The sequence below is a fragment of the Phoca vitulina genome, unplaced genomic scaffold, assembly GCF_004348235.1.
Source record: "Phoca vitulina isolate PV1807 unplaced genomic scaffold, GSC_HSeal_1.0 scaffold2, whole genome shotgun sequence".
NCBI classification, from domain to species: Eukaryota; Metazoa; Chordata; class Mammalia; order Carnivora; family Phocidae; genus Phoca; species Phoca vitulina.
In genome coordinates, this window is record NW_022589705.1 from 59,521,868 (window position 1) to 59,549,611 (window position 27,744).

The 27,744-nt window shown below is 39.3% G+C and overlaps 1 protein-coding gene and 1 non-coding gene across 2 annotated transcripts in view; one reads left to right on the top strand and one right to left on the bottom strand.

Moving 5' to 3' along the window:
• Positions 1-21,665, bottom strand: part of ZYG11A (zyg-11 family member A, cell cycle regulator) — a 60,929-nt gene extending 39,264 nt beyond the window's left edge. Inside the window, 4 exon segments of the mRNA XM_032414509.1 lie at positions 4,888-5,639; positions 20,801-20,966; positions 21,213-21,274; positions 21,623-21,665. Coding sequence (XP_032270400.1) covers positions 4,888-5,639; positions 20,801-20,966; positions 21,213-21,274; positions 21,623-21,665 — 1,023 coding nt within the window.
• LOC116626818 lies at positions 3,956-4,062 on the top strand. Its single transcript, XR_004298343.1, has one exon. It is a non-coding gene; the product is annotated as a U6 spliceosomal RNA (small nuclear RNA).
• Positions 21,666-27,744: the final 6,079 nt, after the last annotated feature.

Below are 27,744 nucleotides of genomic sequence, written 5' to 3' on the forward strand. Positions count from 1 at the left end.
TGAGCCACTCAGGCACCCCAGAAGTATTATTTTTAAACTTATTTCATATATCTCTTTTGCCAAAAGGACTTAAAAACAAAGTACACCAACAACAATGAGCATACCAATATTCAGATTAGCTTCTTAATAAAAGGAACCTGGGCGCCTAGTAGAAATGTCAGAAGGGCTAAAACAGGGAAGCATAAGAAGCCTAGAACACCTTAATGTGCTAAAAGTGAGGAAGTACTCAAAATTATAACAACAATTATAATGGGAGCAGTAAAAAATAATATAGGAGCCAGTATGAAGGAGCTCTCATTGGCCAATCTGTAACAAACTGAGCATCAAAATAATTAAGGACAGTAATGAATGGTAAACCCCTGAAAACAACAAGAATCAATGAGTTCACACTGAGGATAGGTTAGACATAGAGGGAGAAGACAGGGTTCTTCCTCACAGTAGGAAGCCTACTACTAACTGTAGAAAGGAGGGCTGGAGTTGGAAAATCATCACTTTGCAACGATTCCAGTAAAGATTGGTTCAGGTAAGAATCTTCAGTGGCGCTAAATCCAGATTAGAAAGTTTGATGAGGACCAGGATATTCACAGTCTTCAAGTATCTTATATACCACTTATTAGTTGCAAGAGAAAAAAATATTACTTATATATAGTGTAGAAAGAATAACAATACTATGTAAATAGTATTTTATCTGTACAATTTTATCTAATATCTGGACAATACTTTTGACCACGTGATAAAAAGTAACATGACTAATGAGAGGCACTGTGCGCTCCAGGATTAATATTCTTGAGACTGTCACAATATCCTTCACACAGAATTCTGGCCAAAAACGAAGAAACTGATTATACGGAAACATCAGACAAACCCAAAATGAGGAACATTCTATTCTTCAAAAAAGTCAACAAAACAAAGCTAGTCTGTATTCCTCAAAAATATCAATGTCACAAAGGACAGGAAGGACTAAGAACTCTTCCAGATTAAATTACAAAGGAACATGACAAATGAATGCAAAAATGACACCAGACTAAAAGGAAAAATATTTTACAGAGGGCATTATGGGGATAATCAACACTGTAAATATGTACAGTAAGATTATGTACAGTATTGCATCAATGTTAAATTCCCTGAAATTTGATAACTGCACGATGGCCATTGAGGAGAATATCACTGATCTTAGGAAATACAAAATCAAGCATTAAGGGCTAGAGGGGCATGATGTATGCAACCTACTCTTGAATGGTTCAGAAAAAAATTGTGCATAGAAAGAGGATATGATAAAACAAATGTGGCAAATGTTTAAAATTAGTGACCCACAAGTTAAAAATTATATCAAAACAATTTTTAAGCACTATACATAAATTGCCAAGGACCTACACATTCAGAATCTAAACAATGGATATATTCTAAAATTTTTAAAAGATTTATGATCATCCAGATGTAAGACCTGAAAAGGAACAAAGGATAAGCCACAGCAAGACCAAGCAAAAGACCAGATAGCTGTTGCCTCACCCTCTCTTCTCCCTGGCTTCCTGCAGATGCCATTACAAAACAATCTTCAGAAGGAACTCTTGCCACACCCCACCAATGGATCAACAAGGATTCCCTACCAAATGAAGATGTTGCGTGGCTTTTAATACTAATGTTGGGTGTCCTTTCTGCCTATTTTTTATTTTTATTTTTATAAGTAGGTTCCATGCTCAACATGGGGCTTGAATTCATGACCCTGAGATCAAGAGTTATACGCTCTACCGACTAAGCCAGCCAGGCACCCCCCACTTTCTGCCTATTTTAGAGGAATTAAGTACATGCTGCCCATTCTAATTTGCGGTGCAATAAATATCTGCTTCCATTAAATAAAAGGTTTCCTGAAACATAACCCCCCCCCTTTATTTTTAAAGATTTTATTTATTTGACACAGAGAGAGGCAGCAAGAGAGGGAACACAAGCAGGGGGAGTGGGAGAGGGAGAAGCAGGCTTCCTGCAAAGCAGGGAGCCCGATGTAGGGCTCGATCCCAGGACCCTGGGATCATGACCTGAGCCGAAGGCAGAAGCTTAACCAACTGAGCCACCCAGGCGCCCCTGAAACATACCTTTTAAATTTGCCATACCTTACACTCCACATAAGGCTGGCTTAAGATCTTTAGAGTTTCTTAGTAGTGGGAGAATTGTGGTTTCTCCTCTCCATCCCAACAATATCTAACACTGCGTATAATGCATAATTTTAAATTTTCAAAAATTTCAAAATTTCAAAAAATAAACTAAACTCACATGTATACCAGGTAAGTTTACTGAAACACAGTTTCTCGTTTTCTTTTGGCGTACCCACTCTGACAGTATTTTAACTACATGCATAATCCGTCTACAGAATATTCCAACATTTGTCCCATATTATTGCATATACCAAGAGTTTATGAGCTAAAAACAATTTTTCCCCGATTGCGGCAGTCTTTTGATCACTGCGACACTAAATGCTAATAATCTGGGGCGCCTGGGTGGCTCAGTTGGGTTAAGCGACTGTCTTTGGCTCATCATAAACCTGGAGTCCTGGGATCAAGTCCCGCATCGGGTTCCCCGCTAAGCGGGGGGTCTGCTTCTCCCTCTGAGTCTCTCCCCTCTCACGCTCCTTCTCACTCTCTTAAATAAATAAAATCTTAAAAAAAAAATGCTATTAATCTGAAACAGGCCTAGGCATACATTCCTAGTAAACAATTCTCTACATATTTAATCTGAAAGTGCACATTATTACCTCTATTTCAAGGCTAATGATGTAACTGATGGCTCCAGCTTCAATAGACATGCCAGAAAATTAAAAGGACTTCAGGGGCACCTGGGTGGCTCAGTCAGTTAAGTGTCACTCTTGATTTCGGGCTCAGGTCCTGATCTCACAGGTCATGAGACTGAGCCCCATGTAGGGCTCCGCACTCAGTGGGAGTCTGCTTGGATATTCTCTTCCTCTGCCCTTTCCCCTACTCGCGCGTGCTCTCTCTCTCAAATAAATAAATGAATAAATATTTCTTCTAAAATATAAAAGGACTTCAAATTACAATTGCTATTTTCAAATCAAAGAATAAAAATGTGAAAATAGCTCTCTCCTTTTCTATGCCATCATGGTGTATGCGGTTGACTGTCCTTTGCCATGTCTTCTCACAAGACTTTCAGGATCAAGCAATTCCTGGCCAAGAAACAAAAGCAGAAGCGTCCCATTCCCCAGTAGATTCGAATGAAAATTATTCGAATAATAAAATTCAGTACAACTCCAAGAAGAGGCATTGAAGAAGAACCAAGCTGGGTCTAAAGGGATCGCACATGAGATGGTACACACATTTATGCTGCATGAAGGTCATGAGCTCATATCCTATCACTCTGTAAACATCACTGCTACCTGAACAATAGATATGTTTTATTGGGGAAATGATTTTTCTCTGTCACTATGCTTCTGCACCAGTAGGCTGGTTCAGTAATTACGTGAGAGACCTTTTGTTGGGGGGTGGGGGGGGAGAATAAAAATGTGAAAACAACTGGGGCACCCAGCTGGCTCAGTCGATGGAGCATGTGACTCTTGATCTTTGGGTTGTGAGTTCGAGCCCCAGGCTGGGCACAGTAAGTAAATAAGTAAGTAAGTAAATAAATAAATACAACTAATGATTGCAAATCATTTTGCTCTCTCATCCTAGAAGGAATTACATATGGTGTAATTATAAAGCATTTTAAAGCAGTGTTTCTGAACCCTGGCTGCACATTAGAATTACCTGGGAACTTTCAAAATTTTGATGCCCACTCCAAGTCCCAGACCAATTAAATCAATCTCTGGGAGATCAGACACGGGCATCAGCACATTTCAAAACTTCCAAAGTGATTACAATGTACAACCAAGGTAGAGAACCACTGTTTTAAAAAAGAAATATTCTGAAACATAAATATTTAAATATATGCTGTTTTAAAAACAGTACCATGAGTGCTTCCTTCAACAGTACATATATTAAAACTGGAACAATACAGAGAAGATCAGCACGGCCCCTACGAAAAGATAATACGCGTATCTGTAAAGTGTTTCACATTTTAAAAAATACAAATTAAAAAAACAGCACCATGACTGGCTATAAACTTATTCTGGCAATGTTCAAAACTTTCTTCTTCTTCTTTTTTTTAAGGATTTGTTTATTTGAGAGAGAGAGAGAGAGAGAGAGAATGAGTGTGAGCACAATTTGTGCCAGCAGGGGGAGGGGCAGAAGAAAAGGGAGAAGAAGAGGGAGAGGGAGAATCTCAAGCAGACTCCTGGCTGGGCATGGAGCCTGATGCAGGGCTCAGTCCCACAACCCTGAGATCATGACATTAGCCGAAATCAAGAGTTGGACACCTAACCGACTGAGCCACCCAGGCACCCTGTCTTAAGACTCTTTCCAAAATTGTTTTCTCTCATATCTTTACCAAAAACGTTGATCACCTGGCCTTACTAATTATATTTAGGTAAACAACACAAGTTTTAGAATCACAAAGACTTGGATACAAGTCCTAGTTCTATCATTTAATACACAGTTATATGATTAGCTTAACTCTGAGCTTCCATTTCCTCATCTGTAAAATGGGAGGATTAAAGAGGGAAACAACATGCACAATGTGGCATCTGGTACATAGGAGTGAATGTATAAATGGCTATACTTACCATACCAAACTAGACTAGAAGACCTGGAGGCCAGGACCATATCTTGTTTAAGGTCATAATTCCAGAACCTACCACATGGTAGCTAGAGAGTAATTATTAAACTCCTTAAGGATTTTTTTATCTGTCTCTGTAACCCTAATACCTCGTGTACATTCTTATATACAACAAAAACCTAGTAACGTTCTGAACAAAGGAAACAAACTGATTTCAGATAAAAAACAAACCCTCAAGCCTTGCTTTGCAGTAAAGAAGTCAGAATAACCAGCATCCGTAGCCAACAGTCCCACAAACTGCATCGCAGGTCGCTGCTGTATGAACAGTTCTACAGCTCCATCGGTGATGCAACTGCCCCCTGAAATATCCAGCGACACAAGATGAGGCAGAATATCCTTTTGCTGCAGCAAATGAAAAGCTAAATCTGATTTGAGTTGCCTGTGATCAGAAATATCAAGATGAAGCAGACATTTAAGTTCTCTAATAACTGCAAGAATTTGTGGTTTGGTCATAGTCAGACATTTCAGATAGTGCATTGTCAGAGATTTGAGTCGATCCTTACAGGTAAGGAGTGCAGAGATGTTAGTGACCAGAGTATTGGAGATATCCAAGCTTTCCAGTTTTGGTAACTGAGAAACATTAGCCAGGTCTTCACTATGAAAACAAACATTGAAAACACTTAAAATGCGAAGACCAGTGAGCTGACCAAAGAAGAGTAGTCTTGAATCTCGAGGGATGCTTGCCGAGTCCAACAGGAGACACCGAAGGTTTTGCTGGATCCAGCTATTGCTGCAGAGTCCACTTATGATGTCTGGAACTGGGAGGTCAGTGTGCACAGCAGTAGCATCTAGCTCAATGACTTTGTGATGGCAGAAGGCTTTTGTGAATGCAGCTGCCGAGATTTTAGCTTTTTGAATATTGACCAGCTTCAGTTTCATTTGGTTGCCTTGGAAAATGCTTGCCGTTCTATCAGTCAGCTTGCCTATAAGAGAACCAAAACCAGCTGTAATAACAACTAAATCTCATGCCTTTTCCAGCAGGCATTGTGGCCAATGAACAATGACAGATGCTAACAATAGTGACTATATTTACTGCTTACTCTGTGCCAAGCATTGTTCTAAACCCTTTACTCAGATTACTTCATTTATTCTTTATAATACCATAATAATACTATAATACTATTATTACTACTATCGTAACTGAGGAAACTGGAGCTTAAAGAGGTTAAGTAACTTGCTCAAAGTCAAAATATGTAGCAGAATCAGGAATCAAAACCAGTTCAACTCCAGAGCCCATAGTTTTATCCACAATAACCTTGTTCACACACACACAAAAAAAAAGAAGAAAGAAAGAAAGAAAGAAAATAGGTAAATAAGTAAATAAGTTCAGGATATATAATATACAAATAACACTACTAATGATTACTTTTAACCAAATTAATCAATAGCCTCTGACAATTCACTTACCTCTCTGGGCCTCATTTTCCTCATCTATAAAATAAATGGGTTATATTAGATTTTACTTAGAAAAGATTTACTAAGCATCTTCTATGTGTGAGATCCTGTGTTAAGTAATGGGCACACAAGGTGATTAGACTTCTGTGGCCACAAGGAGTTCCAGTCTCGGAAGGCACATCAGGCAAATAAATGATTATAATAGTGTATTACATGCAGTACTGATTTGCACCAGCTATTGAACTAGAACAGATGAGATTAGCTTTGGGAAAAGTTCTGAAGACTAAATATCAGTTTGGGGGAGTGGGGGAGAAGATGAAGGGTGGAAGGACATATCAAAGACAAGGAGGCACAGACCAGCAGATTATTTGGAAAGGCCCTAAGTAGATCAACACTACTGGAACACAGTCGTGTAAAGTGAGGAAGGAAAGTGGAACAGAAGGTAAAAAGGCAGATGGGGCCTGTACACAAAGCTATGGACAATTCAATTTTGAAGCAGAAAAAAAAAAAATGGTCACAATTATATTTTTAGAAAGAGCGGGGCGCCTGGGTGGCTCAGTCAGTTAAGCATCTGCCTTCGGCTCAAGTCGAGCCCCACGTTGGGCTCCCTGCTCAGCGGGGAGTCTGCTTCTCCCTCTTTCTCTGCCCCTCCCCCATTCATGCTCTCTCTCTCTCTAATAAATAAAATCTTTAAAAAAAAGAAAGACCAATTATGTGACTATAAAATAATTAAGATGGTGTTTGGTGGGAATGAGATGGGGCAAGATTTTATTAATGCTTTTCATAATGTGAGATAAAAGTTTAAACTAAGGCTGACAGAACATGGTGGCTGAACAGACTGGGGGAGAACTGAGGAAAAAAAAAAAGATACATAATGGGGCGCCTGGGTGGCTCAGTTGGTTAAGCGACTGCCTTCGGCTCAGGTCATAATCCTGGAGTCCCTGGATCGAGTCCCGCATCGGGCTCGCTGCTCAGCGAGGAGCCTGCTTCTCCCTCTAACCCTCCCCCCTCTCATGTACTCTCTCTCTCAAATAAATAAATAAATCTTTAAAAAAAAAAAAAAAAAGATACATAAGCTGATTCCCAGCTTCTGAGTTTGAACTGGGTTATGCTACCAAGACAGGAGGAAGGAAGTCCCTATACTTCAGACTTTGAGGAAGAATTCAGTACATTCACTCATACATTTATCCAACAAATAGCGAGTGTTCGCTGTATGTGAAGTGCTAGCTATGCTAAGTGCTAAGAATGGTGAACGAGACAAACATGGCTCCTCCCAACACGGAGTTTATTTACACCCTAGAGGGAGAACACTGAACAAGCAGAAAACTACTAATATTAAAAATACAGTGAGAAAAAAAATAGTGAGTTAAAAATAGAACTACCTATGATTCAGCAATCATACTACTAGGTATTTACCCAAAGAACACAAAAGTACTAATTCAAAGGGATACATGCACCCTGATGTTTACAGCAGCATTATCTACAACAGCCACATTATGGAAACGGCCCAAGTGTCCATTGACTGATGAATGGATAAAGAAGGGAGGTATGTATATACATATACATATATGTGTGTACACACACACACACAATGGAATGTTACTCAGCCATAAAAAAGACTGAAATCTTACTATTTGTATCAACATAGATGGAGCTACAGAGTATTATGGTAAGCAAAATAAGTTCTAAGAAAGATGAATACCATATGATTTCACTCATATGTGGAATCTAAGACACAAAACAAAAGAGCAAAGGGGAAAAAGAAGGAGAGAGACAAACCAAGAAAAAGACTTTTGGGACATCCTGGTGGTTCAGTCGAGTGTCCAGCTCTTGATTTCAGCTCAGGTCATGATCTCAGGCATGAGATCAATCCCCAAGGCAGGCTCCGCCCTAGATGGGGAGCATACTTGGGATTCTCTCTCTCTCTCTCAAAAGAAAGAAAAGGAAAGAGAAAAGAAAAAAAAAGAAACAGACTCTTAACTAGAGAAAACAAAATGATGGTTACCGGGGGAAGGGGGGAGGGGACAGGTTATAAATAGGTGATGGGGATTAAGGAGTGCACTTGTCCTGATGAGTGTTGGGTGATGTATGGCTGAATCACTAAACTGTACACCTGAAACTAATATTACATGGTATGTTAAATAACTGGAATTTAAATAAAAACTTTAAAAAATGTAGTAAGTGTTTAAAGGAAACAAACAAGAACATAATACAGGGGTAAGGAAAGAAAGAAGGATGACAAGAATTTTCTGTCTCCCTGTAGAGTTTGAGGAGGTGATGTTTTAAGCTAAGACCTAAAGGACATGAAAGATAAAGGTCACTGTCATTCTAGATGGAAGGAAGAGCTAAAATCCTGATATGGGAAACAGGTAGGCTTTTTCTGTGAAATGAGAGGAAACCAGTGAGACTAAAGCACGGCTGATGAAGGGGATACCAGCATCTGACAGGGTAGAGACAAAAGCAAAAGTCAGATCTCGCAGACCAGGGCAAAGAATTGACATTTTATCCTAAGTACAAGGAGAAGCCTTTCAAGGGTGACAGAGGAGTGGCCAGATCTGTTAAGAGGGCTGTTTGCTATGTGGCAGAGCTTGGCAAGGGGCAAAAGAGGAGGTAAGGAGGGCACTTGTGAGGTCAGGGGAGAGGAAAGAGAAAGGTGTCATTAATAGGAGCTAAGAGGAAAAAGAATGTTTGAGACAGATATTTTGAAGGTAGAAAATGTTTCAATAGAACCAAGGAGAGAAGAAGGAAAAATGAAAAATGACTCCTTCTAAGTCATTGAACAAGGAGGTGGATGGCCAAGTCATTTTGGAGATGGGGGAAATGGTAGTGCAGTAGATGCTATAATATGACACCAAGATCCTTTATAGGAACAAAGGACTTACTACTAGAGCTGCTGGGAGTGCCACCAGCTAAGAGCCCTCATCCATAGGACATCAGCTGAAATGACCCAAGGTCACACCATTTCCCATGCAGACCCATATACTGAGTTGGGAGGTATAAAGGTCCAGCCCTCACATTCCAACTCTATACAGATCTGAGTAATTGTTCCACCTTCAGGATTCCCCAAAGATCAGCTGAGGTGTTCTACAAGACAGAAGGATAAACACTTGGAATTAACTGGCATACAGAAAGTATTTAAAGCTATGGGAATGGATGATATGGGAATGAAAGAGAAGGAGCAAGGATGAAGTACTGAAAACATCTACATTTAAGGTCAGTAGAATGAGGAATAAGTCATAATAGCAAATAACAGCTGCTGAATGTTCTAAACATTTTAGAAATATTAAACTCTCTAAATGCTCATAAAACCCAATGAGGAAGGGATTATTATTAATCACATTTTACAGATGAGTTGAAGCATAGGAAAGTTAAGTAACTGGCACAAGGAAACATATCTAATAGTCATGACAGTGTACAAACCCAAATGGTCTGACACCAGAACCAGAACTCTTAAACCTTAATTTGTACTGCCTTTCAAGGGAAGCTGGATAAGGAGACAGATCAGCAGCAGCCACTGAGGCAGGAAGAAAACCAGAAGAATATGATGACTGAGCGGCCCAGAAAAGAAATACAGTATATGCAGGATGCATCCTGGATATGTGATTCTGAAGTCTAGAATAAAAATGTGCTGGGAACTCTGGGGAATCAGAGTAGAAATGGTAGCTAACCCCCCCCCCCCCAAAAAAAAGGCCTACGGAATGTTCAAAGTGAGATGGGTACCCAAGATGGAACCTCAAGGAACATAAAACACTTAAGGTACATACAGAAAAACAACAGCATACAAAGGAAATTGTGGAAAAGTAACCAATGATACAAGGGAAAAAAAAAAACAAAACAGAAAAATGAAATACTCGGGACACATGGGTGGCTCAGTAAGTTAAGTGTCTGCCTTCGGCTCAGGTCATGATCCCAGAGCCCTGGGATCAAGTCCCGCATTGGGCTCCCTGCTCGGTGGGAGCCTGCTTCTCCCTCTGCCTGCTGCTCCCCCTGCTTGTGCTGTCAAATAAATAAATAAATAAAATTTTAAAAAAAAGGAAAATGAAATACTCTAAGTCAGAAAGGTCGAGTAATTAATACTAAAAGTCAAAGGTACATGAATCCCTGATGATTTAATGAATCTAGGTAATGCTCATTTATGGCCACCAAAGTCACAAAACCAGACAACCAAACTTAATTAACCCCCTTAAGGAAGTATAGGGCCCCACCAAAAACATCAAACCTGAATCTGATCAAGCCTCTACATCTAACTTCCAATTTAGAGGTATTACAAGGATCAGAGGAACAGTCAAAAATCATAGTACTGTCAAACAATGGCAAAATCCAGACTGGAAAAACTCTACATAACAAACCACCATGGTTTCTTTGAAAAAAGTAACTGGAAAATCCCCAAATACATGGAGATTAAACAACACATTTCTAAATAAACATATGGATCACAGAAGAAATCTCAAGAGAAATTTTAAATTTTGAACTACATGAAGACACAACTTATCAAAATTTGTGGGATAAAATGAAAGCAGTGCTTAGAGGGAAAGTTATAGTTCTGAACACATACACTAGGAAAAAAAAGATCTAAAATCAATCATCTAAGTTTTCACCTTAGGAAACTAGAAAAAGAACAAATTAAATCCAAAGTAAGCAGAAGAAAAGAAATAATAATTAGAACAGAAATCAAGGAAATTGAAAATGTGAAATCAACAGAAATTGAGAGAGAAAATTCAACAAAACCAAAAGCTGATTCTTTGAAAAGATCTATAAAAATCAGGCTAACTGGGGCACCTGGGTAGCTCAGTCGGTTAAGCATCTGCCTTCGGCTCAGGTCATGATCCCAGGACCCTGGGATCGAGCCCTGCATCGGGCTCCCTCCTCAGTGGGGAGCCTGCTTCTTCCTCTCCTGCTCCCCGCTGCTTGTGCACCTGTGCGCACGTGCTTTTTTTTTCTCTCTCTCTCTGTCAAAAAAAAAAAAATCAGGCTAATTAAAGAAGCCTCTAGCCAGGCTAACTAAAAAAAAGGAGAGGAGATAAATTACTAGCATCAGAAATGAAAAGAGAAGACATCATTCTAGATCCCATGACTATTAAAAGGATAAGAAAAGGCCAAAAAAAAAAAAAAAAAAGGGTAAGAAAAGAATACTATGAACAACTCTATACCCACAAATAACCTAAATAAATGGACCAATTCCTTGAAAGACATAATCTGCCAAAACTCATACTTCTCGAGAAGAAACAGATTATCTGAACAGCCTATCTATTAAAGAAATTGAATCAATAATTAATAACCTTTCAAAACACAAAGCACCAGGTCCAGATGAGTTTACTGGTGAATTTTACCAAACACTGAACAAGAAATTATACCAGTCCTCCACAATTTCAGAGGATAGAAGCAGAGGACATACTTCCTAACTCATTCTTTGAGGCCAGCAATATCCTAACAGCAAAACCACACAGATGTTTAGAAAAGAAAACTACTGACAAATAAATCTCATGAACACAGATGCAAAAATCCTCAACAAAATCTTAGCAAACCAAATCCAACAATGTATAAAAAGAATTCCACACCACAACCAAATGAATTTATCCCAGGTATGGGAAAGCTGGTTCAAAATTCAAAAATCAATTAATGTAAAATAAAATGCAAAAAAAAAAATCAATTAATGTAATCCATCATATCAAGAGACTGAAAAAAGAAAAATCACACGATTATATCAATAGACGCAAAAAAAAAAAAAAAAAGGCATTTGACAAAATCCAACATTCATTCCTAATAACAACTCTCAATAAACTACAGGAACTTCCTCAATTTGAAAAGCCTACCTACAAAAAATCTACAACTAATCTACTTAGTAGTAAGAAAGTAAAATTTTTTAATAAGATCAGGTACAAGGCAAGGATGTCCCCTCTCACCACTCCTTCCTAGAAATACAATTACATCAGCACCCCAAAACAATGAAATACTTAAGTATAAACCTAATAAAATATGTACAAGATCTATATGAGGAAGACTAGAAAACACTGATAAATGAATTCAAAGAACTAAATAAATGGAGAGATATTCCATGTTCACAAATAAGAAGACTCAATATCATCAAGATATCAGTTTTTCCCATTACTCAGCCATAAAGAAGAATGAAATCTTGCCATTTGCAACAACATAGACAGAGGTAGAGAGTATAATGCTCAGTGAAATAAGTCAGTCGGAGAAAAACAAATACCGTATGATTTCACTCATGGAATTTAAGAAACAAAACAATGAGGAGAGGGCGCCTGGGTGGCTCAGTTGGTTAAGCGACTGCCTTTGGCTCAGGTCATGATCCTGGAGTCCCTGGATCGAGTCCGGCATTGGGCTCCCTGCTCGGCAGGGAGTCTGCTTCTCCCTCTGACCCTCCCCCCTCTCATGTGCTCTCTCTCATTCTCTCTCTCTCAAATAAATAAATAAAATCTTTAAAAAAAAAAAACAATGAGGAGAGGGGAAAAACGAGAGAGAGACAAACACAAACCAAGAAACAGACTCTATTGAGAACTGATGGTTACGGGGGGGGGGGGGGGGGGGGGGGGGGGGGGGAGTGGGGGGGTGAAACAGGTGATGGGGATTAAGGAATACACTTTTTGTGATGAGCACAGGGTGATGTACAGAACTGTTGAATCACTAAGTTGTACACCTGAAGCTAATATAACACTGTACGTTAACTACATTGGAATTAAAAAGAAAAAGAAAAAAAAGTTATCAGTCTTTCCCAACTTCATCTACAGATGCAGTGCAATCCTAAGAAAAATCCCAGCAAGTTATTTTGTGAATATCAATAAGCTGATTCTAAAGTTTATTTTTAAACTTTTTTTTAATCTTTTTTTTTTTTTTTTAGATTTTATTTATTTATTTGACAGAGAGAGTACAAGTAGACAGAGTGGCAGGCAGAGGGAGAGGGAGAAGCAGGCCCCCCACTGAGCAGGGAGCCCGATGCAGGACTCAATTCCAGGACCCCGGGATCATGACCCAAGCTGAAGGCAGATGCTTAACCGACTGAGCCACCCAGGCGCCCTGATTCTAAAGTTTAAATGGGAGGCAAAAGACACAGAATAGCCAACATAATACTGAAAGAGAACGGTGTTGGAAAGCTGACACTACTAACTCAACTTCAAGACTTACCATAAAAGCTACAGTAATCAAGGCAGTGTGGTACTGCTGAAAGAATAGAGAAAGAGATCAATGGACTAGAAGAGAGAGCCCAGAAATAGTCAACTGATCTTTGACAAAGGAGCAAAGGCAATTCGATGGCTCAAATACAGTATCTTCAGCAAATGATGTTCGAACAAATGGACATCCACATGAAAAAAACAAAAACAAAAAAACACGCATCTAGACACAGACCTAACACCCTTCACAAAAATTAAAACAGATCATGCAGCACCTAAATGTAAAACACAAAATTATAAAACTCCTAGAAGATAACATAGGAGAAAACCAATGATACAGTATGGTGATGCCTTTTTAGATACAACACCAAAGACACAATCCATGAAAGAAATAATTGAGGGGCACCTAGCTGGCTCAGTTGGAAGACCATATGACTCTTGATCTCAGGGTTATGGGTTAGAGCCCCATGGGGGGGGGGGTTAGAGATTACTTAAATAAATAAAATTATAAAAAATAATAACTGATAAGCTGGACTTCATTAAAATTAAAATCTTGGGGTGCCTGGGTGGCTCAGTTGGTTGGGTGTCCAACTCTTGGTTTCAACTCGGGTTGTGATCTCACAGTCATGGGATTGAGCCCCATGTCAGGGTCTGTGCTCAGTGCAGCGTCCGCCTCACGTTCTCTCTCCCTCTTCCTCTCATTCACACTCTCTCAAATAGATTAATAAATAAATTTAAAAAAAATTAAAATCTTATGCCCTGTGAAAGAGTATATCAAGAGAATTAAAAGACAAGCCAGACTGGGAGAAAATCATTATAAAACACATATCTGGTAAATACCTTATCCAAAATATACAAAGAACTCATAACAATAAAAAAACAAAAACAGTAAGAAAACAAACATCCCAATTTAAAAAAATGGGCCAGAAACCTGAACAAACACCTCACCAAAGACAATATATAGATGGCAAATAAGCATACAGAAAGATGCTCCACATCATCTGTCATTAGGGAAATGCAAATGAAGACAACAAGGAGACACTACTGTATACCTGTACACCTATTAGAATGGCCCAAATTCAAAACACTGGTAACACCCAAAGCTGGGCAGGATGTGAAGCAACAGGAACTCTCTCACTGCTAGTGGGAATGAAAAATGGTACATAAGCCATTCTGGAAGACAGTTTGTCAGTTTTTTACAAAACTAAACATATTCTTACCATATGATCTAGCACTCGCATTCCCAAAGGAAGTGAAAACATGCCCACACAAAAACCTGCACAGAGATGTTTATAGAAGCTTTATTCATAATTGCCAAAACTTGGAAGCAAGACATCCTTCAGTAGGTAAATGAATAAAGTGTGGCACATCCAGACAATGGACTATTATACAGCACTAAAAAGACATGAGCTAGGGGCACGTGGGTGGCTCAGTCAGTTAAGTGGCCAACCAACTCTTAATTTGAGCTCGGGTCGTGAGATCCAGCCCCGAGTCAGGCTCCACGCTAAGCAGGGAGTCTGCTTGAGATCCTCTCCCTCTCCCCCTGCCACTGCCCTTCTCCCTGCTTGTGTGCTCTCTCTCTCTAAAATAAATAAATCTTAGGGCACCTGGGTGGCTCAATTGGTTAAGCAACTGCCTTCGGCTCAGGTCATGATCCTGGAGTCCCAGGATTGAGTCCCACATCAGGCTCCCTGCTCAGCAGGGAGTCTGCTTCTGCCTCTGACCCTCCCCCCTCTCGTGTTCTCTCTCTCATTCTCTCTCAGATAAATAAAATCTTAAAAAAAAAAGAATATAAAAAAATAAATAAATCTTAAAAAAAAGAAAAAAGACATGAGCTATTAAACTATAAAAGACATGGTGAAACACATATTACTGGGTGAAAGAAGCCAATCTGAAAAGGCTACATACTGTATGATTCCAAATATGCAAAATATGGGGACGGTATGAAGATAAGTGACTGCCAGGAATGGGAGGAAGAGATGAATAGGAAGAGGACAGAAGACTTTTTGGGTAGTGAAAATACTCTGATATAATGATGAGTATGTCATTATACTTTTGTCCAAACCCATAGAATACACAACACCAGGAGTGAACCATAAGGTAAAACATGGACTCTAGGTGATTATGATGTGTCAAATGTAGGGTCACCCTTGGTTTAAAAAAAAAAGTACCATTCTGATGAGTGATATTGACAACAGGAGAGGCTATGCATGTGTGGGGGCAGAATTAATGAGAAATCTCTGTACCTCCTTCTCAATTTGGTTGTAAACCTAAAACTACTCTAAAAAATAAAGTCTTAAAAAAAAATACACACACACACAAAGATAGAAACACACACACAACATACATATTGCAAAATAATACAAGAAATAGATGGAAAGCCTGTAGATTAAAAGAGTCCTAAAAACCCCATCAACCATCACAATATATGGACCTCACCTAGATACTAATTAAAACAAAGGTTTTTTAAAAGTTGTAAGACGGGGGCACCTGGGTGGTTCAGTTGGTTAAGCAGCCAACTCTTGATTTCAGCTGAAGTCATGATCTCGGGGTCCTTGGATCAAGCCCTATGGGCTCCGTGCTCAGCGGGGAGCTTGCTTCAGGATTCTCTCCCTCTGTCCCTCTCCCCATTCTCTCTCTCTCTCTAAAATAAATAAGGGGCACCTGCGTGGCTCAGGTCATGTGGGATCGAGGCCCCGCCTGGAGCTCCCCATTCAGCGGAGAGTCTGCTTCTCCTCTCACCCCCCCACCCCCGCTCTTCCCCCTCACCCTGCCCCGGCTCTTGCGCGCTCTTAAATAAATAAAATCTTTAAAAAAAATTAAATAAAATAAAAAATAAAATCTTTAAAAAAAATAAAGTTGTGAGACAGTCAAAATGAACACTCACTATATATTTGATAAAAATATTAGAATTTTAAATGTGAAATTAAAATTACGGTGTTATGTATATACATATACGTACGTACACACACACACACACACACATATATATACACACACACACACACACATGCCAACAAGTCCCCACTCCCCAACGACACTTACAGTTGAAATGACAGAATATCTAGGATTTACTTCAAAATATGTGGGGGCAGGACAAGGGTGGGCAGAGGTATAGATGATACAAGATTGGCCATGAGTTGATAATGTCTAAGTTGAATATACTGAGGTTTAGTTTCTCTAGTTTTGTACATTTCAAAATATTTACGTAATAGTTTTTAAAAACTCAAATCTACAGAGAGATTAGAAGATATAAAATTTATCTTCTTTTCTTACTAAACTATATACACTCTGAAGAATATATGCTGCTCCGAGGGTAAAAGCCACATGATAGAATACATTTTCTTTTCGTTTTTTTTTTCATTTGTAAGATTTTTTTTATTTATTCATTTGACAGAGAGCACAAGAGGGAACACAAGCAGGGGGAGTGGGAGAAGGAGAAGCAGGCTTCCCACAAAGCAGGGAGCCCCATATGGGGCTTGATCCCAGGACCCTGGGATCATGACCTGAACCGAAGGCAGACGCTTAACGACTGAGCTACCCACGTGCCCCACCGCAGCTGGATTCTTTGTAGAAATTGGCTGACTGGGATGGGCGCCTGGGTGGCTCAGTCGGTTAAGGGTCCTGAGATCAAGCCCTGCATCGGGCTCCGTTTGGTGGGGAGTCTGCTTCTCCCTCGCTCTCTGCCATTCCCCCTGCTTGTGCTCTCTCATGTGCATTCTCTTTCTCAAATAAATAAATTCTTAAAAAAAAAAAAACTGACCAACTGGTTCTAAAATTTATATGGAAATATAAAGTACCCAGAATAGCCAAGACAATCCTAAAAAGAACGAAATTGGAAGACTCGCACTTTCCAATTTCAAAATTTACTACAAAGCAACAGTAATAGAGTCATACAGACATAAGGACAGACATACTGTTCCATGGAACAGAACTGAGAGTAAGAAATAAACCCGTGCCTTTATGGTCTTCCAATATATTTTTTTAAGATTTTATTTTTAAGTAATCTCCATACACAATGTGGATCTTGAACTCACAACCCTGAGATCAAGAGTCTCACGTTCTTCTGACTGAGCCAGCCAGGCACCCCACTGGCACCTTTTTAAAAAACTGGATGACCAGGGGTACCTGGCTGGCTCAGTCCATACAGCTTGCAACTCTTGATCTCAGGGTTGTGAGTTCAAACCCCATGTTGGGTGCGGAGCCTACTTAAATTTTTAAAAATAAAAAATAATAAAAAGGGTGCCAAGACCACTCAATAATCAAAGGTAGACTTTTCAACAAATAGTGATGGGACAACTGTATAGGAACATGTTAAAAATGAAGCTGGACTCTTACACCTCATGCCATATACAAAAATAAACTCAAAATGGATCAAAAACCTTAGAGTGTGTTAAGGGTGAAGAAACCAACACTCTTAGAAGAAGAAAATACAAGTGTAAATACTTGGGACCTTGGACTTGGCAATGGATTTTTAGATAGGATACCAAAAGCAGAAGCCATAAAAGAAGCAGAATAATTGGGCTTCATCAAAATTAACTTCTGTGAGTCAAAGAACGCTATCAGCAAAGTGAAAAGAGAATTCATAGAATGGAAGAATATAACTGCAAGCCAGTAACTGATCAGGGACTTGTATCTAGAATATTTAAAGAAAACAGACATGGAGACATAATGTATAGCATAGGGAATATAGTAATAGTGTAAAAACTTTGTATGGTGACAGATGGCAACTAGATTTACCAAGGTGATCATTTTGTAACATACGCAATGAATCACTGTGTTGCACACCTAATGATGTCAATTATACTTCAATTAAAAAAAAAAACAAGAACTTGGGGCGCCTGGGTGGCTCTGTCGGTTAAGCATCTGCCTTCGGCTCAGGTCATGATCCCAGGGTCCTGGGATCAAGTCCCACATCAGGCTCCTTGCTCAGCAGGGAGCCTCCTACTCCCTCTCTCTCCCTCTGCTTGTGCTCTGTCAAATAAATAAAATCTTTAAAAAAAAAAAAAAAAGGGGCGCCTGGGTGGCTCAGATGGTTAAGCGTCTGCCTTCAGCTCAGGTCATGATCCCAGGGTCCTGGGATCGAGCCCCACATTGGGCTCCTGGCTCAGCGAGGAACCTGCTTCTCCCTCTCCCTCTGGCTCTCTCCCTGCTCATGCTTTCTCTATCTCTGTGTCTCAAATGAATAAAATCTTAAACAACAACAACAACAACAACAACAACAACAACAACAAAACTCTTGGGGCTCAGAGTGGCTCAGTTGGTTAAGCAACTGATTCTTGATTTCGGCTCAGGTCATGATCACGGGGTCATGGGATGGATCTCTGCAATGGGCTCCACACCCAGCATGGAATCTGCTTGAGAGTCTGTCTCTCCCTCTGCCCCTTCCCCTGCTCACACTCTAAATAAATAAAATCTTAAAAAAAAAAAAATCCCCTCTCACAACTCAATAATAGAGGACAACCTAATTAAGAAATGGGCAAAGGATCTGAATAGACATTTCTCTAAAGAAGATATACAACTGGCCAAAAAGCATATAAAAATATGCTCAACGTCATTACTCATTAGGGAAATACAAATCAAAACCACAATAAATACTTAACACCCACCAGGATGGCTATAATCAAAAAGTCAAACAATGACTCTGGTGAGGCTGTAGAGAAATCAGAACTCTTGCATGCTGCTGATGGGAACATAAAATGGTGCAGCCACTTTGGGAAACAATTTGGAAATTCCTCAAAAAGTTCAACACAGAGTTGCTGTTTAACCCAGCAATTCTACTCCCAGGTACACACCCAAGAGAAATGAAAACGTATCTCCACACAGAAATGTGTACACGAATGTTTTTAAGCAGCATTATTCATAATAGCCAAAATGTAGAAACAACCCAAATGTCCATCAGCTGATAAATGAATAAAATGTGGTACAGTCATACAGCGGAATATCATAGCCATAAAAATGAAGTAGTGACTGCTGCTACAACATGGATGAACCTTGACAATATTATGCTGAGTAAAAAAAGCCAGACATAAATGGTCACATATTGCATGATTTTATTTATATTACATGTTAAGAAAAGACAAACTCATAGAGACAGAAAGAAGATGAGTAGTTGTTTAGGGTTGGGGAAACGGGTTAGGAGTTTCTTTTTAAGATGACGAAAATGTTCTAAAATTGATTGTGATGATGGCTGCCCAAATCTGTGATTAAAAAAAACAAAACAAACCCCTGCCCACTGAATTGTACACCTTAAATGGGTGAATTATATAGTATGTGAAATTACATCTCAATAATTTGTTACAAAAAAGCCTTCTTAGTAAGAAAAAACTGTAGGGGCGCCTGGGTAGCTCAGTCAGTTAAGCGTCATGATCTCGGAGTCCTGTGATGGAGTCCCGTGTCAGGCTCCCCACTCAGCAAGGAGTCCGCTTGTCCCTCTGCCCCTTCCCTGGCTCATGCTTGCTCACTTGCTCTCTCTCAAATAAATAAATCTTAAAAAAAAAAACAAAAAACAAAAACTGTAACATGGTAAATTAAACATAGCCCTTGAAGGCCCGACTACAATGGGAAGTAAAGTAAAAAATTTTTTAAGGGTTTTTTTTTTTTTAGATTTATTTGAGAGAGCAAGTGAGCACAAGCAGAGGGGGTAGAGGGAGAGAATCTCAAGCAGACTTCACCTAGCGTGGAGCCAGATGCGGGCTCAATCCCAGGACCGTGAGATCATGACCTGAGCAGAAATCAAGAGTCAGTCACTTAACCGACTGGGCCACCCAGGTGCCCCAGAAAAATTTTTTTATTTTTTATTTTTTATTTATTTTTTTTAAAGATTTTATTTATATATTTGAGAGAGAGAGAATGAGAGAGAGCACATGAGAGGGGGGAGGGTCAGAGGGAGAAGCAGACTCCCTGCCGAGCAGGGAGCCCAACGCGGGACTCGATCCAGGGACTCCAGGATCATAACCTGAGCCGAAGGCAGTTGCTTAACCAACTGAGCCACCCAGGCACCCTAGAAAAATTTTTTTAAAGTCTCATATTCACAATGAAAAGAGTAGGAGGGGTACCTGGTTGGCTCAGTTAGAAGAGCATGTGACTAAAAAAAAAAAAAAGAAGAGCATGTGACTCTTGATCTCGGGGTCATTAGTTTGAGCCCCATGTTGGGTGTAGAGATTACTTAAGTAAAACGTAAAAAAAGAAAAAAAGAAAAAAAAAAAAAGAGTAGGAGACAAGACTACAGCAACAGCATTTCAGAAGCTAGAGAGCCGATGGAAGAGCGGGAACTTGGTTTAGTTCCCCACCGTCTTCACTCTGCTAAGCCAATAGCCATAAGCCTAGAAGCAAGATAAATTTCCATCAAGGGATCCCCAAAAGACTCAGAGATTCAAATCTCCACACAAATAAAATGGTAATAATTTCCATATTTCCCATCCACTTGTTGTGAGGAGCAAAACAGAAATTGTATATGAAAGTGCTTTTCAAATAGTAAAGTGCCATAAGAGTACAATATAAAGGAGCCTTATCAAAAAAAATTAAATAAAATAAAAATAAAGAAGCTTTATCTTTACCTTGCCATGTCATTACCCCAAGGAATCGATCAGCTACTTCCTGAGGGAAACTCCAATGCTCTGGAAGGCACAAGGTTCCGTCAGATCTTTCAGAACACAATTTCTCTAGGTTAGCAATCAGGACGTTCAGGCAGATATTGACCAAAGAGTAGGGAGATGCCTCCTCCTAGAAAACAAACTTTGTTAGAATACATCTACAAAAATTCAACATAAAAGTGGTCATGCAAAATACATCTAACTACTTGATGAGGATATCTGAAGATACATTCTCTTTACCCTAATAGTGATTTATATGATCTATATGTAATGAAACCACCTTATTCCAACTGTTAACTGAATGGAAAATTTTATCTATTATACTTTCTGTTCTATCTTGAAAAAAATTAAGTTCTCTCAATCCTTCACTCATCACCTGTTCTGTACCAGCCACTGAAAATACAGGATGAGCAAAATATAGTTCTAATCTGTTTGGAGCTACAATTTAGAGGGGAATAAAACCAAGAAATCCGACAATTTCAGTAAAACACAAGGGACAACTCAAGCAGAGATCACATGGTCATTCATTCAACAAATATTTATTCAGTGATTACTATGTCCCAGAGGATAAGAAGGAATGCCTATTATTACCCTCAAGCGTTCACAATGTAAAAGGCTGCTATACCCAGGGTGCTGTAGAAGGATAAGAACCTTAAGAGAGGTGAGACCTATGGTCCCTTTCTCCTCTAAGAGAAACTGGCATTTGTTCATTCAACAAATATTTGAAAGGCATGGCACTGTGTTAGAAACGACTGTATTAGACAAAGGCCAAACTGAGGTTGTTACCTTTGTCAAAGGCTTCAACATGGAATAATTCTTTGACCTCCATGGTCCAAAGTTTAAATTACTCCTTTGCAAATACCCTCAACTCCTTGTTCCCTCTCCAGACAAAATTTCATTCCTGGAAGAACTTCACTATCCAGTTTTTTATAGCAACACGCAGCAGCTAAGCATCTACGGAGAGGGGAAAGACTCACATAACATAGTTTGTCACAGGAAATTCATAATCATTTAACTTCAAATGAGCCCTCAGTAGCTCTGAGCCAATAGCTCTGCTCACAAGATCTCTTCCAGACAGGGTACTCTCCCAACATCAAGCAAGAATTATTCCTTGGCTTCCACTTGTTCCTTAAACACATTTTATGCTGTTATCAGAATCTGACTCACTTCACTGAGAAAAATGAAGCCATCTCACCATTAAACTTAGCTGGAAACCACATGGATCTTTTCTTTATTCTCCTCTTACATGGAGAACATGTACCTCCTTGAAATGGCCAACACTTCCACATGTGCTGACTGGATTTCATCCCTCCTTGCCTTGGTTCCTCTTGTCATTTCTTCATTCGTACATACATATTTCAAACTCTCCTCAAATGGATCACTTTTTTTTTAAGATTTTATTTATTTATTTGAGAGAGAGAGAGAGAGCATGAGAGGGGGGAGGATCAGAAGAAGCAGACTCCCCGCTGAGCAGGGAGCCTGATGCAGGACTCAATCCTGGGACTCCAGGATCATGACCTGAGCCGAAGGCAGACGCTTAACGACTGAGCCGCCCAGGTGCCCCTCAAATAGATCATTCTTAACATATAACTTATGCTCTACTATATACCTTAAAAACAAAAAAACCTTCTGCTGACCCCTATATTCTCTTCAGTTACTCCTCTTCATAACTGAATTTCTCCGATAAGTTCACACGCTATAGAGTAGTCCCCCTTATCTGCAGAGGATACGTTCCAAGACCCCAGCGGGTGTCTAAAACTGCCAACAGTACCAAACCCTATACCCACTATTTTTCCCTATACATACATACCTATGATAAAGTTTCATTTATAAATTAGGCACTGTAAGAGATTAACCTACTGTATTAAGTCATATGAATGTGGTCTCTCTCAAAATATCTTACTGTACTATAACCCACCCCTCTTGTGATGATATGAAACGATAAAATGCCTATGTGATGAAATGTAGTTAGGTAAATGACACGGATGACCTTCTGACAATACAACAGGAGGAAGATCACCTGCTTCCAGATCACAGTTGATTTCGGATAAGTGAAACCACAGAAAGTGAAACCTCAGATAAAGGGGGACTACTGTAATCACTTTCTTCCTATTCATTTTTGTTTTTGTTCTTTTAAGTGAGATGTAATTTACATATAGCAAAAAAATTACTTTTTGTTGTATCCTTAGTTCTGTAAGTTTTAACAAATGCAGTCATGTACCACCACCATAATATAGAGAACAGTTCTATGACCCCAAAATTCCCTAGTGTCCCTTTGTAGATACTCCCTCCCACCATCCCCATACAATAACAATCTGTGTTCTGTCCCCAGAGTTCTACTTTTTCCAAAATGTCATATAAATAGAATCATACAGTATGTAGGCTTTTTGAATCTGATTTCTCTCACTTTCCATAATGCATTCGCGATTCATCCATGTTGTTGTGTGTTTTTGTGTTTAGTTCCTCTTTATTGCTGACCTGAGCTAAAGGCAGTTGCTTAACCAACTGAGCCACCCAGGCGCCCTGGAATTCCATTTTCTGAGGTCTCCTGGAATATAACTCTTTTAGTCATTGATTCTTACTCATGGAGACTCATGCTTTATAAATCAAGACTGTGAGTGCATCTTTAGTGGGATTTTATTTGTAGGACTCCTATGAGGCCTGAGTAGAATATATGTCACATCAGAGAGATTCTGCTAAACACCAGTTACCCCAGGGGCATTACCAGGGATCACTTTGATGATTTCTCAGCTACAGATTTCCTGAACCAAGCAAGATATGTCATTTACAACCCTGAATCTGTGTGAAGACAGGCCTGTGATAGCAAATTTTTAGGAGATATCTTTCCACTCAAAATACAAGCCAAAACTGACAAGATTCCCCAATTCCCTTTCCCATAAGCAGATTTTTTTTAGATCTAACACTTCACCAAAGTAAAGCCAGACTTTATTAGCCCATATTAACTATATTATACATATAGTTACAGTTACAGTCTCCACTCAAATTCCCTACCTGGTTTTGGCAAAAGCCTGGCCTCCAATCCCTGGTTATTGACATTGGTAAATATCAAAGCTTCAGGGTCCGCTTACAGTGCTGTTTTCCAGCTTCTCTGAATTAGGTGGGAATGCTGGGGATTTCTCTTACTTTGAGTGTGTTCGTAACATTTTATCCCAAATATTTAGTTTTAAGACTTTCTGACATTATTTGCCATATTGCTGAGCATGACAGCCCCATTTTAAAAATACCGTATATTAAAGACTAAATCCACATATAAGTTATCAAACATTCAAATATAAAAATGTAATAAAATATAAAACAATATAGATCTATTTTTAAATATTCTTATATAGGGGCGCCTGGGTGGCTCAGTTGGTTAAGCGGCTGCCTCAGCTCAGGTCATGATCTCAGGGTCCTGGGATCGAGCCCCACATCGGGCTCCCTGCTCCACGGGGAGCCTGCTTCTCCCTCTCCCACTCCCCTGCTTGTGTTCCCTCTCTCTCTGTGTCTCTGTCAAATAAATAAATAAAATCTTAAAAAAAAAAAAAAATTCTTATATACCCCATAGCTTAAATTGAATATACCAATATGTTTGGAGTCCCTTATTGTGTCCCTCCCTCATGTTATTTCCCATCCCTTCACCCAGAGGAAATCATCTTGAATACTGTTTAGTTCTCCATGTTTGTGAACTTTATGCAAACAGAATTATACTACAGTATTCTGCTACTGGTTTTTATTTCATAAATCAGTGTATGTTTTAGAGAAACATCCTATGCCATTCATTCTTCAAATCACTCTATTAGGTTTCCACCCACCACCAACACCACTAATGACTAATGCCTCTACCTCTGTATTATTTGACTACTGATTACATGACTCTAAATATTAATCTATAGGGGCACCTGGCTGGCTCAGTCGGTGGAACATGCGACTCTTGACCTCGGGGTCGTGAGTTTGAGCCTCATGCTGGAATAGACTTTACTTAAAAATAAATAGATAGATAGACAGGTATTAATCTATAAACCCAATGAATTCCAGATTATCTCCAGGTCATATCTCTCATTAAGCTAGTCTTAGATACCCAGTTGCCTCCCTGACATGTCTACTTAACTGTCACAAATACGTCAAATTCACCACGTAGAAAACTGAACTTCCCCAGTCTTTTACTGCTCAATAAAATGGCATCACATCTATTTAGTTGTTTAATCTTTACCGATACTTTCTTTTTTTTTTTCCTTGCTTAGGCTTTAATTTTGATCAACAACGGCAGATATTTACTTGTCAGTATCCCCTGTAATTTTATATTAAGAACCTCTGAGGGGCACCTGGGTGGCTCAGTCAGTCAAGCATCTGACTCTTGGTCTCAACTCAAGTCTTGATCTCAGGGCTGTAAGTTCAAGCCTCGCTTTGGGCTCCACGCTAGGCATGGAGCCTACTTATTATTTTTTTAAGATTATTTATTTATTTATTTATTTGACAGAGAGAGAGAGAGAGAGAGAACACAAGCAGGAGGAGCAGCAGAGGGAAAGGGAGAAGCAGGCTCCACACTGAGTAGGGAGCCCAACATGGGGCTCGATCCCAGATGCTTAACCGACTGAGCCACCCAGGTGCCCCTGGAGCCTACTTTAAAAAAAATGGGGTGCCTGGGTGGCTCAGTCAGTTAGGCACCTGCCTTTGGCTCAGGTCATGATCTCAGGGTCCTGGGATCCAGCCCCACATTGGGCTCTCTGCTCAGGGGGAGTCTGCTTCTCCCTCTCCCTCTCCCTCTGTGCTCTCTCTCAAATAAATAAAATCTTAAAAAAAAAAAAACAAAAAAAACCTCTTAAACTACTGCCATGGCTAATAATTTAGAAAATACATTAAAATGCTGAATCGAATCATAACCAAGTTGTCAGGCCCTCATGCTGCAGCTCTACCTTTGGCATTTCAATTACATATGGCATTAGAGTTTTGATTTCCACAATGCGTTGAGAGCACACAAGAAACAAGACCATTTCTTTTAAAAAGCATCATTTGCCAAACCCTTTCTTACAATCAATTCTAAATCTTCCAAGAGAATCAAGCAATATAAGTTCACATTGCAATCTGGATCAATCTAGTTTTAATCACATTTCCCCCTTTTCTAGAAATTAGTGTGCTAAAAATAGCATGTTTTCAAATAAACTAACATAATGGGTAATTGTATTCCTTCTACTGTCTTGGATGGATACAGACTAACAAGAAAAATTTGCACTCAAAAACACTATTTTTAATTCCTTGAAATACAGACAGTAGAGAAATTTTAACAGTGTTTCTATAAGACACACCAATAATTGTTTATTGTGGCTAATTCTATTTATCAGCTGTCATAAAGCATGCATGGGAACTAGTTGCTGTGCTCAAGTACCATCTCTTGAAAACCAGAACATGAAAACAAATTCTGACCCACCAATAGGCCATCAACGACCTTTCACTCAGATATTAAATTTCCCCAACGCTGAAATTAGAATAAAAAGCAGCTGTGTCTTTATGTGACTTTTCCCCAGCAGGAGTACAACCCGGGACACATAGCAAAGGCTCAATGAGCATATGTTAAAAGAATAAACAATAAAAATAATGTCAAGGTTCAAGAGTTTACAATATGTACCAAAAAGTAAGAAGTATTCACACACGCTTTACTTTTGGCAATAGATCAAGCTGCAAAAAAAGTTACATATATGATCTTTATAAATTATTTCATTTTGGGGCTCCTGGGTGGCTCAGTCCGTTAAGCGGCTGCCTTCCACTTAGGTCATGATCTTGGAGTCCTGGGATCAAGCCCTGCATCAGGCTCCCTGCTCAGCGGGGAGTCTGCTTCTCCCTCTGCCCTTGACCCCCTGCTAGTACCCACTCACTCTCTCTCAAATAAATAAATAAATTATTTCATTACCAATCTACCTTGCTATATGAATTGCTATCTAGATGACCTTGTATTACTGCATCCTATAAAGAAAAGTTTGGTGACTATTTGTTAGAATGTGAATAATTTCCTAATTTATCTATTTCATAACTGATGATACTGGATTTGTTATTGTCTCATTCTTTATAAAAGTAAATATGAAGATAACTCAAATTCATTTTGGAAGTATGAAGAGGATAAATATAAATAACTAAAAAGTGAAGTACCTGTACATTCAAATGATTATTTTTAACCACTCCTTTATACAGACATATTGGGGAATGTAACAGTACTGAAAGAAGATTTCTCAGGATTAATAACATAATTTGATAAAGAGTAGAACATCTGAACAGAACTGGGGAGAACAAGCAGTATCAACCTATCAAAACCCATTGTTTCTATTTCTTTTGCTTTACATGACAGTGCTTTATATGGAAGGTATACCGTAAATTCAAATTAATTTAAAACAAAATCCTATCCATATATACATTATTTTTAAGTCGGCTCTACACCCAATGTGGGGCTTGAACTCATGACCCCAAGATCAAGACTGCTCTACTGACTAAGCCCAGGAACCCCTCCTATCCATTTATTCTAGTAGATGTGCTGCCGAAGCAAGCACTTCTATCCATATATTCTAAATACACAATTTTATAAAGTACTCTTGTGAATTTGGAACATGCTCCTTGTAGTATGTGATTATTACAAGATCACATTCAAAGCCCATGCTGTATCAACGGTGAATGTGAAATTCTATTTAAGCATAATATAGATTCCATTATTTCTCATTTTAAAGACCTATACTTTCTGGGGCGCCTGGGTGGCTCAGTCGGTTAAGCGGCTGCCTTCGGCTCAGGTCATGATCCCGGAATCCCGGGATCTAGTCCCGCATCAGGCTCCCTGCTCAGCAGAGAGCCTGCTTCTCCCTCTGCCCCTCACCCCATTTGTGCTCTCTCTCTCTCTCTCTCAAATAGATAAATAAAAATCTTTAAAA